Below are 16,466 nucleotides of genomic sequence, written 5' to 3' on the forward strand. Positions count from 1 at the left end.
TGAAGTTATTTCACATACCATTTTGTGTTTTTTTTTTTTTTGAGGCTATGTAGACGCTAAAATTTCGTAGAGTTTTTATTATAACCTTTTTTAAACTTATAAGCAATCAGGCTTTTTATTGTGCAAATCTTTTGCTTAACTCTAGAGACACTATGCAGCTTTTACATAACATTTGATATTAGTGTGTTTTGTTGTTCAAAGATATTTCAGTGACCATTTCAGTTTTACTTCATCGTGGTGTTTCCATGAAGCTAGATGGGATTTGTTAAGCAAATAGTCTTAGTTTAAAGAATGCATAAGAGAAAGGAAAACATAAAATGCCATGGGTGCCAATACTAATGAGCAGGCTGACTTCAAGTACAAATTAACAATAATTATTTTTAATGTATTGCACTCATACAGTAGAAATACACATAGACGGGTATGATACATTTGATTCAACTAAAATATAAAAGGCACAGTAAGATATTCTCAAATAAAAGTAAATACATAGAGAGAGATATTTACAAAAAAGATAAACTTCTCAAAGTGCTCATGATCAAGGCAAATATACATAGTATATACTTTTGCATAAGGTTATAAATAGCGTGAGGTTTATGTTTATTGTTTGGACATCTGATCAACCATCCAGTCCAATCCTTCATATAAACCTGTTCCGATTACCGCACAAGTCGACTGGACGTACCACTGAGAAGAAAGAAGAGAAGATAGAAAACCTTTTAAAAGACGTTAACGCTACAGAGAAATCTTGTCACGTTCTTGTAATTGTGATCTACTTACACTTCGTCCTTTCAGGGCGTGCAGTCCGAGCTTCTCGGTCATCTCGTGGACCGGCATGGCATTGGGCAAATCCTGTTTGTTAGCAAGAACCAACACAGCGGCGTCCCTCAGCTCATCTTCCTCCAGCTGAAGAGAAAGACATAAAGTATCATGAGCTTAATTCATTGCTGTACATTCCAAAAAATAAACAATGAAAGATTTCTCTACCATGTTCTGCAGCTCCAAAGCGGCATCTTGGATGCGCTCACGGTCACTGCTGTCCACTACAAAGATGAGGCCCTGTAGCAGCAAGCAAAATAGCAAGCTCATTTCCTGAATCTAATCCCAGAACCACTACGCAGCTCAATGTATAGTAGGAATATCTGTAGTAGGCTGTATCTAAGCTATAATGTAGATCAGGGTTGGATCGCGGACTCACCATGGTGTTCTGATAGTAGTGTCTCCAGAGCCGTCTGATGACGTCCTGTCCTCCGACGTCCCACACGGTGAAGGAGATGTTCTTGTAGTCAACCTTCTCAACGTTAAAGCCTGCGCACATCAGTAATGTGTTCAGTAATGTGTGTCTGCTCATTATTAGTACAGCTAAGTTGCGGAAAATGTATAGCTTTATTTATATCAGGTTTCAGCAGATAAAAGGCCAGCTCGGAAATTAAAATGTAGTATGAAAAATAAAATGTTAAAAAGAAGTATATAATAATAGTGCAATAAATAAAAATGCATAATAAAAGAATGTGTAAAAGTAATTACAAATAATAAACATATTCTTAATTAATTAATTAACTAACTAACTAACTAAATAAATAAATAAAAATACATAATTAAAGATGTATTTAAATTCTGAAGTGGAGTCTGATGAGTATTGTTTTATTATTATTTATTTATTTATTCATTTATTTATTTTTAATTGAACTTTTTTCTCGTCTTACCGAGAGTAGGAATGGTTGTGACGACTTCCCCCAGTTTGAGTTTGTAGAGGACTGTAGTCTTCCCGGCTGCATCCAGACCAACTTGGAGGAGAGAAATGTGATTAATTTCACTTGAGCTACAGCTTCACTTCCATAAACAGTTAAAAAAAAGTGTTTTATTTGAAGTGTTTTATTTCTCTTATACAACACTAGTTTATTAACGATTACACATTTTCCCCAATTTTATTTTTTAAATAAATTGTAAATTTATTAAGTTATGTTTAATGTTTAAAGTTGATATCTACACATTTAGTGTTTTGTTTAGAATGTCCACCACAAAACAAGCCAGCTCGTCATTCCCTCATTTGTGTGGATCTCTCTCTCTCTCTCTCTCTTTCTCTCCCTCCTTCTCTCTCTCTCTCTCTCTCTCTCTCTCTCCTTTGAAGCTCCCTAGTAATTCAGCTTGTCAGTGAGAAACCGGAAACTCCTCTGTCTCTGTCCTGAGGACTCTTACTGCAGGTTACAAAGCACTGACACTAAAGACTCCTGACTCCTGACAAAGACCCTAAACGTCAAATAAACATCTAATTACAGAAAACGTCAGCATGTCGGTTTCTTGTTAAACAACAGCAGATTTGTGAATCCGTTGTAAATGAGTTGCTACAATAAAAATAATCGTCAATTAAAACGAGCGCATTGATTTAAACCTGTGATTTGAACGACAGCCGGAACTACTTTCAGAGCAGCTGAAAATTGAATTGAAAATTAATCAACACTTTCTGACCAATCAGCGTGGAGAAATCAACAGATAGAAGTCAGTATACAGAAATGAACTCACCCATCAGTATTCTGACTGGTCTGTTCTCTCTGAGGCGGAATAAGAGGGTGGTGAAAAAGTTACCCATAATAAAGAATAGCAATAAAGTTAAAGTTAAACACTAGAAAAATAAATAAAATTTGTTAGAAGTAAGACTCCGGAGACTCTCTCTCTCTCTCTCTGTCTCTCTCTCTCTCTCTCTCTCTGAGCAGTGTGAGGACAGAGCCGCTCTGCCGGTTTATATAGGTCTTGCAGCCCGGGTGACACGCGCGCGCATGCAACACAAACACACACACACCCACACACACAGCAGGGAAGTTTCACGGCAGGCAAGTCCAACGCGTTCCAAATGGCGTCACTTCCTTTTTTTCTCTATCAAAGCCATAACCACTAATGATGTAACGTAACGTTTACACGTTGCCTGTCTCCATGTGTTTTTTGTTTTTTTAAAACTGTAAATAAATATGCACAATCAGACTGTTTCTCTATGTTCCTTTCTTTTCCCCTCAATTTATGCAAAATTTATAATACGATACCGTAACAGGAGACGATTTTGGCTACAAGGTTTATAACAACATAGGGGTTCCGGTATATTGTTATATCTCTACTAACGTGTTTCGTGTTCAATATAAACAGCTTAGGAAAATCTATCACCGATATAATAAGGTGTTCTCCGAGAAGCTGTTTCTTGAGTATTTGTTCAGGAGTCTCCAGTTTTGCGTGACCCAAAGTTTTCTCGTCCACATTTCCTCACCTTGGAATGACTCCGTCTTTTTTTTGTGAGAGTTATGAAGGACTTTGAAACCCTGTAACGTAGTGCAGTTTTACTTCATCGTGGTGTTTCCATGACTCTAGGCAGTTTAAAGAGTGCATCAGAGAAAGATAAACATGAAATGACATGGGTGCCAATACTAATGAGCAGACTGACAAGATCTACAAATTGCAAATTGGTCAAGCAGTGACGGACATCACGTAGAATAGGGTTGAAAAGAGTGGATTTAAAAAGAATAAAAATGAGATAAAATAAGAAAATATCAAATTAGATGAAGTGAAATAGCTGTGCAGAACAGAGAGGCAAGTGAAATAAAGTGGCATTAGAGTGGAAAAGAGTGGAAAAATAACTTAGATAAAATCTCTAATAAAAATGCAGCATATGAAGCGATACAGTGACTGATGAAATGCGGTGTGTGAATATAAGATGATTGTTGTGAGTAACTGTTCTGGATAAAGTGCATGTGTGGAATTATGTACAGTGTTTGTGTAGAAAACATGTAGGGTGCTAGGCAAAAGAGCTCATTTCTGCAAAAAAATAAACCCCACAAAGTTGTATTGGGACTTCCTGCCAAATCTATAATATCTATTCTGTCCTATCAAATATATGGAGTATTTTATTTATTAAGCCATTTTGACAAAATCAGAGCAGGAGGCAGGATTGTAGTGTAAGTAATGGCTGAGAAAATCATTCAATCTGACAGAAAAAAAGCAGCATGAGGAGAAAATACACCTAATAACTTCACTTCATGTGATAACTGTTCATAGAAATCAGCTAATCGTGACATTCACTCAGATATGTAGGCTGGGATTAAACCATTAAGACACCAGTGTGAACATGTTTTAGTACAAAAACTGAGTGAGGCCTCATGGGGCTGAGTCGCTCATATCTTAAAATCCTAGTCAGGATATTATCATTTGAATCTAATATAATGATTGGCATGTTTTGTTGTGGTTGTGAAGATAAACACATGGTTCCATATGTTGTTAGTGTACAACATTGAGGGTGCAGTGGGAGGAGTCATGTGACATCATGAGGTGTCACAGAACAAAACGCGGAACAGAACTCGGAATTCCACTGGTCACCTGCTAAAAAAAAAACTGACCATCTATTCACATTCACACTACACACCTTGACACCGTGAACAAGCTTCAGAGAGCCAGAGAGCGATTTTACACTTTTCTAACAAAACACTTTACTTTTCTCACAACACACTTTACATTTAACACAAAACACTTTACATTTAACACAAAACACTTTACATTTAACACAAAACACTTTACATTTAACACAAAACACTTTACATTTAACACAAAACACTTTACTTTTAACACAAAACACTTTACTTTTAACACAAAACACTTTACTTTTCTCACAAAACACTATTTTTAACACAAAACACTTTACTTTTAACACAAAACACTTTACTTTTCTCACAAAACACTTTACTTTTCTCACAAAACACTTTACTTTTCTCACAAAACACTTTACATTTAACACAAAACACTTTACTTTTAACACAAAACACTTTACTTTTCTCACAAAACACTTTACTTTTCTCACAAAACACTATTTTTAACACAAAACACTTTACTTTTCTCACAAAACACTATTTTTAACACAAAACACTTTACTTTTAACACAAAACACTTTACTTTTCTCACAAAACACTATTTTTAACACAAAACACTTTACTTTTAACACAAAACACTTTACTTTTCTCACAAAACACTATTTTTAACACAAAACACTTTTCTTTTAACACAACACACTTTTCTTTTAACACAACACACTTTTCTTATCACACACACGTCACACCACAGAGTTTGGAAAATGGTAAGTTTCCTCATTATGATTTTGTTGATTATCAGGATCCATTTATGGAAATGTATAGTCTAATATTAAGTTTGTATTGTTTAATATTCACTTACATTAATATTAATTTGATATTAAACAGTAAGACAGTAAAGAGTATTGTCTTAGTGAGCACTAAAGCCTTGGACATGATGATTTAACACAGAAGCTGAAGATACAGTACAATAAGAAATAAATCCAGATCTGTTTCTGTCATTATTTTTACATCAGTAAGCCTCAGTATGAACCTGTTCATTTCTTTTTGTTCTTCTGAAAGAATGTGTTTCTCTAAAAGCCAGCTCTGTCTCTACTTTCAGTTCCAGCCTGAAGAAACGGTGTCCTGTACATCCGACGTCCACACCCCTGTCTACTGCCCTGTCTACTGCCCCGTCAACTACCCTGTCTACTGCCCTGTGTACTACCCTGTCTACTGCCCTGTGTACTACCCGGTGTACTGCCCTGTGTACTACCCCATGTACAACAGTGTGCAGTACGCTGTGGAGAACCCTGTGGACTACCAGATGTACAGCCCTGTGCAATACCCTGTGGAGAACCCTGTGGACTCCCAGATGTACAGCCCTGTGCAATACCCTGTGGAGAACCCTGTGGACTCCCAGATGTACAGCCCTGTGCAATACCCTGTGGAGAACCCTGTGGACTCCCAGATGTACAGCCCTGTGCAATACCCTGTGGAGAACCCTGTGGACTCCCAGATGTACAGCCCTGTGCAATACCCTGTGGAGAACCCTGTGGACTCCCAGATGTACAGCCCTGTACAGTACGCTGTGGAGAACCCTGTGGACTCCCAGATGTACAGCCCTGTACAGTACCCTGTGGAGAACCCTGTGGACTCCCAGATGTACAGCCCTGTGCAATACCCTGTGGAGAACCCTGTGGACTCCCAGATGTACAGCCCTGTACAGTACCCTGTGCAGAACCCTGTGCAGTACGCTGTGTCCGACCCTGTGGACATCACCAGGCACGAGCACATGCATGAACTTAGAAATATCCAAGAATCTATGGAAGCCCTGCCTGCACCCGAGGCTCTCTCTGCACCCGAGGCTTTGTCTGCACTCGAGGCCCTGCCTGCACCCGAGGCCCTATCTGCACCAGAGGCCCTGTCTGCACCCGAGGCCCTGTCTGCACCCGAGGCCCTGCCTGCACCCGAGGCCCTGTCTGCACCCGAGGCCCTGCTTGAACCCGAGCCACTGCCTTCACCTGAGGCCCTCTCTGCAGCTGAGGCCCTGCCTGAACCCGAGGCACTGCCTGAACCCGAGGCCCTGCCTGCACCCGAGGCCCTGCCTGAGCCCGAAGCCCGCTCTGCAACCGAGGCCCTGCCTGCACCTGAGGCCCTGCCTGAACCAGAGGCCCTGCTTGAACCAGAGACCCTGCCTACAGCCGAGGCCCTGCCTCCTCCCGAGGCCCTGCCTGCACCCGATGCACTGCCTGCATCCGAGGCCCTGCTTGAACCCGAGCCACTGCCTTCACCCGAGGCCCTCTCTGCAGCTGAGGCCCTGCCTGAACCCGAGGCACTGTCTTCACCTGAGGCCCTGCCTGAACCCGAGGCCCTGCCTGTACCTGAGGCCCTGCCTGAACCAGAGGCCCTGCTTGAACCAGAGACCCTGCCTACAGCCGAGGCCCTGCCTGAACCCGAGGCCCTGCCTGAACCCGAGGCCCTGCCTACAGCCGAGGCCCTGCCTGCACCCGAGGCCCTGCCTGAACCCGAGGCCCTGCCTACAGCCGAGGCCCTGCCTGAACCCGAGGCCCTGCCTGAACCCGAGGCCCTGCCTACAGCCGAGGCCCTGCCTGCACCCGAGGCCCTGTCTGAACCAGAGGCCCTGCCAGAACCCGAGGTCCTGTCTGAACCAAAGGCCCTGCTTGAACCAAAGACGCTGCCTACAGCCGAGGCCCTGCCTGCACCCGAGGCCCTGCCTGAACCCGAGGCCCTGCCTGCAGCTGAGGTCCCGTCTGTACCCGAGACCCTGCCTGTACCTGAGGCTCTGCCTGAACCCGAGGCCCTGCCTGAACCCGAGGCCCTGCCTGCAGCCGAGGTCCCATCTGTACCCAAGACCCTGCCTGCACCTGAGACTCTGCCTGTACCCGAGACCCTGCCTGCACCAGTGTCTCCTGAGACACAGAAGGAGAAGGCAGAGGATGCTCAGGAACAGATGAGGCAGAAACAGCTGGTAAGAAATAAAAAAACACTACTTTAAAAATGCTTAATTCTTATAATGGGGTTTTCATATATTAACTCCAGATGTTTCACTCCTAATCTGTCTCTAGAACATTCACAATTTAACTCCAACTTGTATTTCCTACAGATTAAAATTCAGGACCCCAACAATGGTGGCCGAAAAATCAGCAACCAAGAAGATGACAGCTCACCAAACATCACGGTACAGCATTAAAGTCTGTCTGCAGATTGCAGACCTGAGAGGGCCTTTGTGTCCATATATGGACATGGGGCATGTCGCTAATGTCCCACAGTAAAATCTGATTATCAGAGCCTCACTTTTACTCTCATGCTGCTTTGTGATTTTCTGTTTATTTGTAGGTTTCTTTTCTTACAGTTTGAGCTTTCTGATTGGCTTATTTAATGCAATGTATGTTAACTGGATCCTCTGTTATCCCTCTGTTTTGCAGGGAGTTGAACTATTCGTTAAAGACGTGGACCCCAGGATCAGTGAACAGCGCCTCTTTAATGAGTTCCTCCCGTTCGGAGACATCATCAGCTTTAAGGTTAGCTACTAATCCCTCCAGTTTCTTCCTTTCCCAATACACTGTGTTCACTTCATCGTACTCTCTAAGTTAGGAGACGAGTGTATAGTGGGGTGTTTTTTCATACACTGTATTTTGTATAGCTGCTGTCTGAAATGACCTTTAACACAGAAGACGTACATATGGACTATAGGGGGGTTCAATCCCAGTTCACAACATAGCTGCTCTGTTTCTATGTACGTTAGCGGGAGTGTAATGCTTTGCTTTCCATATCTCCTCGTACAGCTGATGATGGAAAACGGGCGCTCAAAAGGATATGGCTATGTGACATACTCCAATGAAGCAGAGGCCAAAACAGCCATAAGCGAGCTAAACGGGAAGATCCTGGGAACGAAGGTTCTGTTCATCGCGCTGTCAAAATCCAAAGAGGAACTGGCCAGGCTGAAAAATCGAAGAAACTGGACACGCAAGCCGTGTTACAAGAAAGACGCGAAGAGGTTCTGGCCACAGCGTGAGTCACTGCCGTGTTTGTACTTAAAATGTCTTACAGTATGAGGATTGTTGTGCACTACCTAGGGAGCTTCCTATACAATACATATGAATGTAACAATATAATCTAGAGGAGTGTAAAGCTCATACCGGTACAAAAGATTAGACAATTATTGTTATGTATAAGAAGAACCGATACCTGTGAATCACACACACACACACAGTAACACAACTCTTCTTTTCTCTTTCAGGTCATTAATCTGCTGTACCAAACTGCCAGGAACCCTACAGAGACTCAATAAAATTAAAAATCTTTACAATAAATTCAATTCAATTCAATAAAATGTTCCTATTGCTACTGAAATGGTCTGAGTTTTTAATCACAGTAAATAAATGTTGGTGAAAACGCCTCACACAGCGGCAGCTTTAAAATAATCCGCTAAAAATTTCCACCTCAGGAAAATAGAATTAATTAATGACTGAACCTCAATTATGAACTATGTAATAACTGAGTTATAACTAACTGAGTAAATATATAAATATAAATACAGATCCTGTTTGTAACACTGATCAGAGACTCACACGGCAGAACACGTGATGTTAAAAAAGGACGTCTGCTGCATCACCTGTCACCAATCTGACTCGTATCGTAACTCACACACACTCCTGAGCTCTGCTTACTCTTTGTACATGGGAGTTCCTACATCCCAAAATACATGGCAGAGGTAGACTGGCTACACAAAAAAGTGTGCCTGTGTGTGTGTGTGTTTGTGTGTGTGTGTGTGTGTGTGTGTGGTGCCCTAAACATGGTTTCATAAACATTATTGACCTAAGAGAAACTTTGAGCATATTTCCTTTGCGCTTTGCTCCGCACAAACAAGCGAGAAAACACACAAGCCATCCGTCGCTGTTTATTTCTAACATCAAACCTAATCGATCCACGTGTTTATTACTCCATAACAAATTAGAAAAAAATAAAATGCTATTAGAAAAGAAAATCACACATCAAACCTCGTCTGCAAATTCAGAAACACATCGACGTTCACTGAAAACAGAAAGTCTCGGTCCTTATTGAACATCACCAGCTCGTTACAGTCAGTCGCTTCACAAGTAACTGGTTTTGTTGACCTTTAGGAGGGTTTTGAATGACCTCTGAACTAACCTGCGGTCAACACACAATCTTTTAAAAATAAACGCTTTTTATGTTGCTTTTTAATTAAGACAACCGTCATAATTACAACATCCTTAATCATCAGCACACAGTAAAGATCCACCCTGAGCAATCTTTTTATTTATTTAAAGGTGCAGAAGGTAAGATTTATTTTTCATAATTAACACTCCAGATCTTAAGTGGGTTTGACGTTTGAATAGTTCCCGCCCATATTAATGAAGCCACGCCCCCAGGATCTTACGTGACCTGTAAAGTAACTGACAGGAGGCGCATCCAAACGTAAACAACAAGCATTCTTGCCTTATTAACATTCAATATATATTCCAATCATGTTATATTACATTATATTATGAAAACAGAACATGATAGACGAATTTTCCCCAAAAATGAGTGAAATAAACCCTGAAAAATATCATATTAAATATAGAAAATAATATTAATCCTCCATGTATTAACGTCAGATAGGCTATTTCTACATTCTATATAGATCTGTAGGTCAAACATTTAGTATGGACAATTATTATGAGAGAATTCTTGACTAAAATCGTCCCGGCTCATAGTGTGAAGACTTGAGATATGAACAGTACGTAAGGGTTAAAGAAAGATGTGGGATTGTAACTCTGCCTTGCATCCTATCACAGCAGGCCCTAAGTGTTTTATTCCATAATTATACAAATGTTAAACATGACCTCAATACTATTACATTAGTCCTGTGCACCTTAAACTTCTGAATATTGTGTGTAACTGTAACAGGAACATCAATAATAGCCTTTACCTGTAACAAGCTTGTCCTTCTAATCTCCTGAGACAGCTCTCTCCTTAGCTTTCTGTGCTCCATGTTCACCATGATAACGAAAACACAGTGTCCACTTTTCACCCTTTATATAGACACACTGACTGGGTACGAGTCTGAAGACGCCTGTGATGCTAATTACAGGACACACTTTAGTTTAACGTGTCCCTGTGGTCAAATTATGGCCCCTCTTCTAGGGGTACCATCATGCCAGTTTCATTAGTTTTTCCTCCTTCGTTTTTAATAAATTTCGTCCACATGAAAACGCAAGACCGTGGTCTGAAGCGCTGTGAAGAGCATGCAGAACCAACAGGTAGCAATATAATCTCAACCGTAAAGCCATGCTGGCCAAGCAGAAGCCTGAGACTTCACAAGCAGTGTTGCCAGATTGGGCGAGTTTCCGCCCTTTCTGGCTTCTTTTGGTCACGTCTCACCGCGAAAAAGTGCATTGGGCGGGGTGATAAAATCTGGGATGGTTTTTATTTTTGACTATAAACATGATATTTCATTCATTTTCTATTCAAATGAATAAATAAAGTGTAATATGTAATGTTGACGTTTTGATTATATGCTTCAGTTTAGCCAATAAGGTTCAGGAGAGTCCTGTCCAGTCAGACTTCAGTCTCGATTAGCGGGTTGTTGTAATCGTTCTGCTCGTTAATGTCACAAAGTTATTAACTGTTATAACTGTTTGTTATTGTATTAGTTATAACAGTATGCATATTTGACTGGTTTTTATTTAAATGGGCAGGTTTTAAGCTGTAGTTGGGAGGGAAATCTTTAGGCCAATCTGGCAACCCTGTTCACGAGCCAAATAGCTTTACGCTTCTGTTGAACCCCAATACAAAAGCAATGTCTGATTTTCATTAGTCAGTTTTCTGTACATTTTTATTCATTGTTGCTTTTATCAGTTTCAAGTTATTTATTTCACTGACCATTGTGTGGGGTTTTCTTTCTTTAAAGAAGTTATTTCACATACCATTTTGTGTTTTTTTTTTTTTTGAGGCTATGTAGACGCTAAAATTTCGTAGAGTTTTTATTATAACCTTTTTTAAACTTATAAGCAATCAGGCTTTTTATTGTGCAAATTTTTTGCTTAACTCTAGAGACACTATGCAGCTTTTACATAACATTTGATATTAGTGTGTTTTGTTGTTCAAAGATATTTCAGTGACCATTTCAGTTTTACTTCATCGTGGTGTTTCCATGAAGCTAGATGGGATTTGTTAAGCAAATAGTCTTAGTTTAAAGAATGCATAAGAGAAAGGAAAACATATAATGCCATGGGTGCCAATACTAATGAGCAGGCTGACTTCAAGTACAAATTAACAATAATTATTTTTAATGTATTGCACTCATACAGTAGAAATACACATAGACGGGTATGATACATTTGATTCAACTAAAATATAAAAGGCACAGTAAGATATTCTCAAATAAAAGTAAATACATAGAGAGAGATATTTACAAAAAAGATAAACTTCTCAAAGTGCTCATGATCAAGGCAAATATACATAGTATATACTTTTGCATAAGGTTATAAATAGCGTGAGGTTTATGTTTATTGTTTGGACATCTGATCAACCATCCAGTCCAATCCTTCATATAAACCTGTTCCGATTACCGCACAAGTCGACTGGACGTACCACTGAGAAGAAAGAAGAGAAGATAGAAAACCTTTTAAAAGACGTTAACGCCACAGAGAAATCTTGTCACGTTCTTGTAATTGTGATCTACTTACACTTCGTCCTTTCAGGGCGTGCAGTCCGAGCTTCTCGGTCATCTCGTGGACCGGCATGGCATTGGGCAAATCCTGTTTGTTAGCAAGAACCAACACAGCGGCGTCCCTCAGCTCATCTTCCTCCAGCTGAAGAAAAAGACATAAAGTATCATGAGCTTAATTCATTGCTGTACATTCCAAAAAATAAACAATGAAAGATTTCTCTACCATGTTCTGCAGCTCCAAAGCGGCATCTTGGATGCGCTCACGGTCACTGCTGTCCACTACAAAGATGAGGCCCTGTAGCAGCAAGCAAAATAGCAAGCTCATTTCCTGAATCTAATCCCAGAACCACTACGCAGCTCAATGTATAGTAGGAATATCTGTAGTAGGCTGTATCTAAGCTATAATGTAGATCAGGGTTGGATCGCGGACTCACCATGGTGTTCTGATAGTAGTGTCTCCAGAGCCGTCTGATGACGTCCTGTCCTCCGACGTCCCACACGGTGAAGGAGATGTTCTTGTAGTCAACCTTCTCAACGTTAAAGCCTGCGCACATCAGTAATGTGTTCAGTAATGTGTGTCTGCTCATTATTAGTACAGCTAAGTTGCGGAAAATGTATAGCTTTATTTATATCAGGTTTCAGCAGATAAAAGGCCAGCTCGGAAATTAAAATGTAGTATGAAAAATAAAATGTTAAAAAGAAGTATATAATAATAGTGCAATAAATAAAAATGCATAATAAAAGAATGTGTAAAAGTAATTACAAATAAGAAACATATTCTTAATTAATTAATTAATTAATTAATTAATTAATTAACTAAATAAATAAATAAATAAATAAAAATACATAATTAAAGATGTATTTAAATTCTGAAGTGGAGTCTGATGAGTATTGTTTTATTATTATTTATTTATTTATTCATTTATTTATTTTTAATTGAACTTTTTTCTCGTCTTACCGAGAGTAGGAATGGTTGTGACGACTTCCCCCAGTTTGAGTTTGTAGAGGACTGTAGTCTTCCCGGCTGCATCCAGACCAACTTGGAGGAGAGAAATGTGATTAATTTCACTTGAGCTACAGCTTCACTTCCATAAACAGTTAAAAAAAAGTGTTTTATTTGAAGTGTTTTATTTCTCTTATACAACACTAGTTTATTAACGATTACACATTTTCCCCAATTTTATTTTTTAAATAAATTGTAAATTTATTAAGTTATGTTTAATGTTTAAAGTTGATATCTACACATTTAGTGTTTTGTTTAGAATGTCCACCACAAAACAAGCCAGCTCGTCATTCCCTCATTTGTGTGGATCTCTCTCTCTCTCTCTCTCTCTCTCTCTCCCTCCTTCTCTCTCTCTCTCTCTCTCTCTCTCTCCTTTGAAGCTCCCTAGTAATTCAGCTTGTCAGTGAGAAACCAGAAACTCCTCTGTCTCTGTCCTGAGGACTCTTACTGCAGGTTACAAAGCACTGACACTAAAGACTCCTGACTCCTGACAAAGACCCTAAACGTCGAATAAACATCTAATTACAGAAAACGTCAGCATGTCGGTTTCTTGTTAAACAACAGCAGATTTGTGAATCCGTTGTAAATGAGTTGCTACAATAAAAATAATCGTCAATTAAAACGAGCGCATTGATTTAAACCTGTGATTTGAACGACAGCCGGAACTACTTTCAGAGCAGCTGAAAATTGAATTGAAAATTAATCAACACTTTCTGACCAATCAGCGTGGAGAAATCAACAGATAGAAGTCAGTATACAGAAATGAACTCACCCATCAGTATTCTGACTGGTCTGTTCTCTCTGAGGCGGAATAAGAGGGTGGTGAAAAAGTTACCCATAATAAAGAATAGCAATAAAGTTAAAGTTAAACACTAGAAAAATAAATAAAATTTGTTAGAAATAAGACTCCGGAGACTCTCTCTCTCTCTCTCTCTCTCTCTCTCTCTCTCTCTCTCTCTCTCTCTCTCTCTCTGAGCAGTGTGAGGACAGAGCCGCTCTGCCGGTTTATATAGGTCTTGCAGCCCGGGTGACACGCGCGCGCATGCAACACAAACACACACACACCCACACACACAGCAGGGAAGTTTCACGGCAGGCAAGTCCAACGCGTTCCAAATGGCGTCACTTCCCGTACTTTGAAAATGCCTTTTCATCTATAATAATAATAATAATAATAATAATAATAATAATAATAATAATAATAGTAAGAAGAAGAAGAATATAGACTGTCTCAAAAGTTAATTAATGCCTTTTTTGTAATGAAATTCTACTAACTGTAATTTTATTTCATATAATTGTCATTTGTAAACAGATACGGAGAAAAAAAATACATATAAAATAATAAAAAATTAAATAAAAAATAATAAAAACATAAATAAATACATAAATAGAATATAAAAATTAATAATAATATAGTAAAAATCTTTTCTCTCTCTCTATGTGTGTGTGTGTGTGTGTATATAGATAGATAGATAGATAGATAGATAGATAGATAGATAGATAGATAGATAGATAGAAAAAGAATATTTTCATCTTTAACATATTAATATTCTAAGAGAGAGAGAGAGAGAGAGACAGATTTGTTCTTATTTTGGTTAGAAATGTTCTTATTCTACATGATTTCCACTTGTTTGTAAAAGCATACGGAAAGTTTGACGAAAGTTAAATATAAAATAATCTATTATTGATATATAATAATATGTTTATATATTTTAATATACTTTCTTTGTACTAATCACTTTTATTTCTAACTGAGATTCTTGGCAGGAAGTGACGCCAATTGGAACGCGTTGGGAAAAAAAACTTCCTCCAAGGTGTGCGTGCGTGAGTGCGCGCGCGCGTGTGTGTGTGTGCGCGCGCGCATGTGTTTTCAAGCCTAGGCTTTCTGTATAAACCAGGAAACTGGCTCTTTCCTCACACACCGAGAGAAACATGTAATAAATAAGGAAACATATCGTCCCTGACAGCCTTATTTTCTGTCTTTATTTATTTGCTTGTTGTTTATTATGGGCCTTACCCTTACTGCCCTCTTTCCAGGTCGCCCAGGGAAAAGGCAAATGAGGTTGCTTATGGGTGAGTGCATTCAGTATTACTTTTATTGTGCAATACTTACACACAAGGCTGTTACAGAACTTTGGATTTGTTTAGCTTTTGTGCAAAGTACATTTTCCAAGTAATAATGAAATCTCCTGTCTAAAAATAATTTCTTCCTTCAAGTTGGTCTGGATGCAGCCGGAAAGACTACAGTCCTCTACAAACTCAGACTGGGGGAAGTTGCTGCAACCATTCCTACTATTGGTAAGACTGTCATAAATACAGTTATTGGTCGTCTATTGACATAGAATTAATCCCTAAAATGCATTTTATCTATGTTTTTATGCCATAAATCAGGCTTTAACGTTGAGACGGTTGAGCACAAGAACATTTCCTTCTGTGTGTGAGACGTCGGAGGACAGGAGGCTATTAGACCGCTCTGGAGACACTACTATCAGAACTATCCGGACACCGTGGTGAGTTCATGATCAAATACAACATTCTTTTACATGTCCAGCTATATTTCACTTCACAGGACAAGTAATTCATTACAATTGAACATCATAACCACCTACAGGTTATCTAAAGCAGTTTAGATTAGGAATCTAATGTCTAATGCCTGGTTACTGTTTCCTGTTGTTTAGATCAAGGCTCTAGCAGATAGAAAATATTTTAAACATGTGGTTGATGTAATTCATTTAAAGGAAGCTGGTCATATCTTGTGTGTTGGTGCAGGGCCTCATCTTTGTGGTGGACAGCAATGACGTGAGCACATCCATGAAGCTGCTTTAGAGCTGCAGACCATGGTAAATGAATCCTTCTTTCCCTTCATTAGTGTTTATCTTCATCTTGTGCTTGAAAAATGATGTTTTTTTTGGGTTTCAGCTTGAGGAAAATGCACTGAGGGACGCCGTTGTGTTGGTTCTTGCTAACAAGCAGGATTTGGCCAATGCCATGCCGGTGCATGAGATGACAGAGAAGCTCAGATTGGACACCATTAAGAGAAGACCTGTGAGTAGATCATAATTATGAAAAGAAATTTTTGGATTAATTGCATGGTAATGTACTGAACTGTTTATATCTTTATTTCTCCGTGTCTCTTTATTTTAGTGGCACATCCAGTCGACTTGTGCGACAAACGGAACAGGATTATATGAAGGACTGGTCTGGATGGCTGATCAGATCATAAAAAGATAAAATCCTTTTAAAGTGAAATTATGTGAACAATATTGTACTGTATTTACAGGGACACAAATGTTATGAATATTATATTGATAATATATTGTATTTGATATTGTATTTTGTTTGTCTTTGGGTTTGACAAATGGCTGGAAAGTGCTAATAAAAATATTTATTTTTGCAAATATCTCTGCGGTCAGAGTACTTTTTTGGGGTCAGATCGAAT

At 39.3% G+C, this 16,466-nt stretch overlaps 2 protein-coding genes and 1 pseudogene across 2 annotated transcripts; 1 reads left to right on the top strand and 2 right to left on the bottom strand.

Moving 5' to 3' along the window:
* LOC131342782 (ADP-ribosylation factor 4-like) lies at positions 1–2,700 on the bottom strand. The gene is made up of 6 exons (XM_058373997.1): positions 2,524–2,700; positions 1,707–1,787; positions 1,199–1,308; positions 988–1,059; positions 781–906; positions 1–687 (listed from the first exon to the last, which is right to left on the bottom strand). Exons 1-6 carry the CDS (start codon positions 2,588–2,590, stop codon positions 601–603), a joined length of 543 nt encoding a protein of 180 aa, XP_058229980.1. The 5' UTR covers positions 2,591–2,700; the 3' UTR covers positions 1–600.
* Positions 2,701–11,642: 8,942 nt separating this feature from the next.
* LOC131342366 (ADP-ribosylation factor 4-like) lies at positions 11,643–13,987 on the bottom strand. The gene is made up of 6 exons (XM_058373140.1): positions 13,800–13,987; positions 12,983–13,063; positions 12,459–12,568; positions 12,248–12,319; positions 12,041–12,166; positions 11,643–11,947 (listed from the first exon to the last, which is right to left on the bottom strand). The coding sequence occupies exons 1-6, from the start codon at positions 13,864–13,866 to the stop codon at positions 11,861–11,863; spliced, it is 543 nt and encodes a 180-aa protein (XP_058229123.1). The 5' UTR covers positions 13,867–13,987; the 3' UTR covers positions 11,643–11,860.
* An 858-nt stretch (positions 13,988–14,845) lies between these two features.
* Positions 14,846–16,395, top strand: LOC131342364 (ADP-ribosylation factor 4-like; annotated as a pseudogene).
* The last annotated feature ends 71 nt before the right edge of the window (positions 16,396–16,466 follow it).

This window comes from Hemibagrus wyckioides, linkage group LG21 (genome assembly GCF_019097595.1).
Source record: "Hemibagrus wyckioides isolate EC202008001 linkage group LG21, SWU_Hwy_1.0, whole genome shotgun sequence".
Lineage (NCBI taxonomy): Eukaryota > Metazoa > Chordata > Actinopteri > Siluriformes > Bagridae > Hemibagrus > Hemibagrus wyckioides.

Bases quoted from the DNA above. Each gene is read 5' to 3' on its own strand.
- LOC131342782 (XM_058373997.1), bottom strand. From the start codon at position 2,590: ATGGGTAACTTTTTCACCACCCTCTTATTCCGCCTCAGAGAGAACAGA. The intron at 1,060-1,198 runs GTGAGTCCGCGA...TTGCTGCTACAG, and splicing joins ACTACTATCAGAACACCATG to GGCCTCATCTTTGTAGTGGA. The intron at 688-780 runs GTAAGTAGATCA...CTTTCTTCTCAG, and splicing joins ACGCCCTGAAAGGACGAAGT to TGGTACGTCCAGTCGACTTG.
- LOC131342366 (XM_058373140.1), bottom strand. From the start codon at position 13,866: ATGGGTAACTTTTTCACCACCCTCTTATTCCGCCTCAGAGAGAACAGA. The intron at 12,167-12,247 runs GTAGAGAAATCT...CTTTTTCTTCAG, and splicing joins CTTTGGAGCTGCAGAACATG to CTGGAGGAAGATGAGCTGAG. The intron at 11,948-12,040 runs GTAAGTAGATCA...CTTTCTTCTCAG, and splicing joins ACGCCCTGAAAGGACGAAGT to TGGTACGTCCAGTCGACTTG.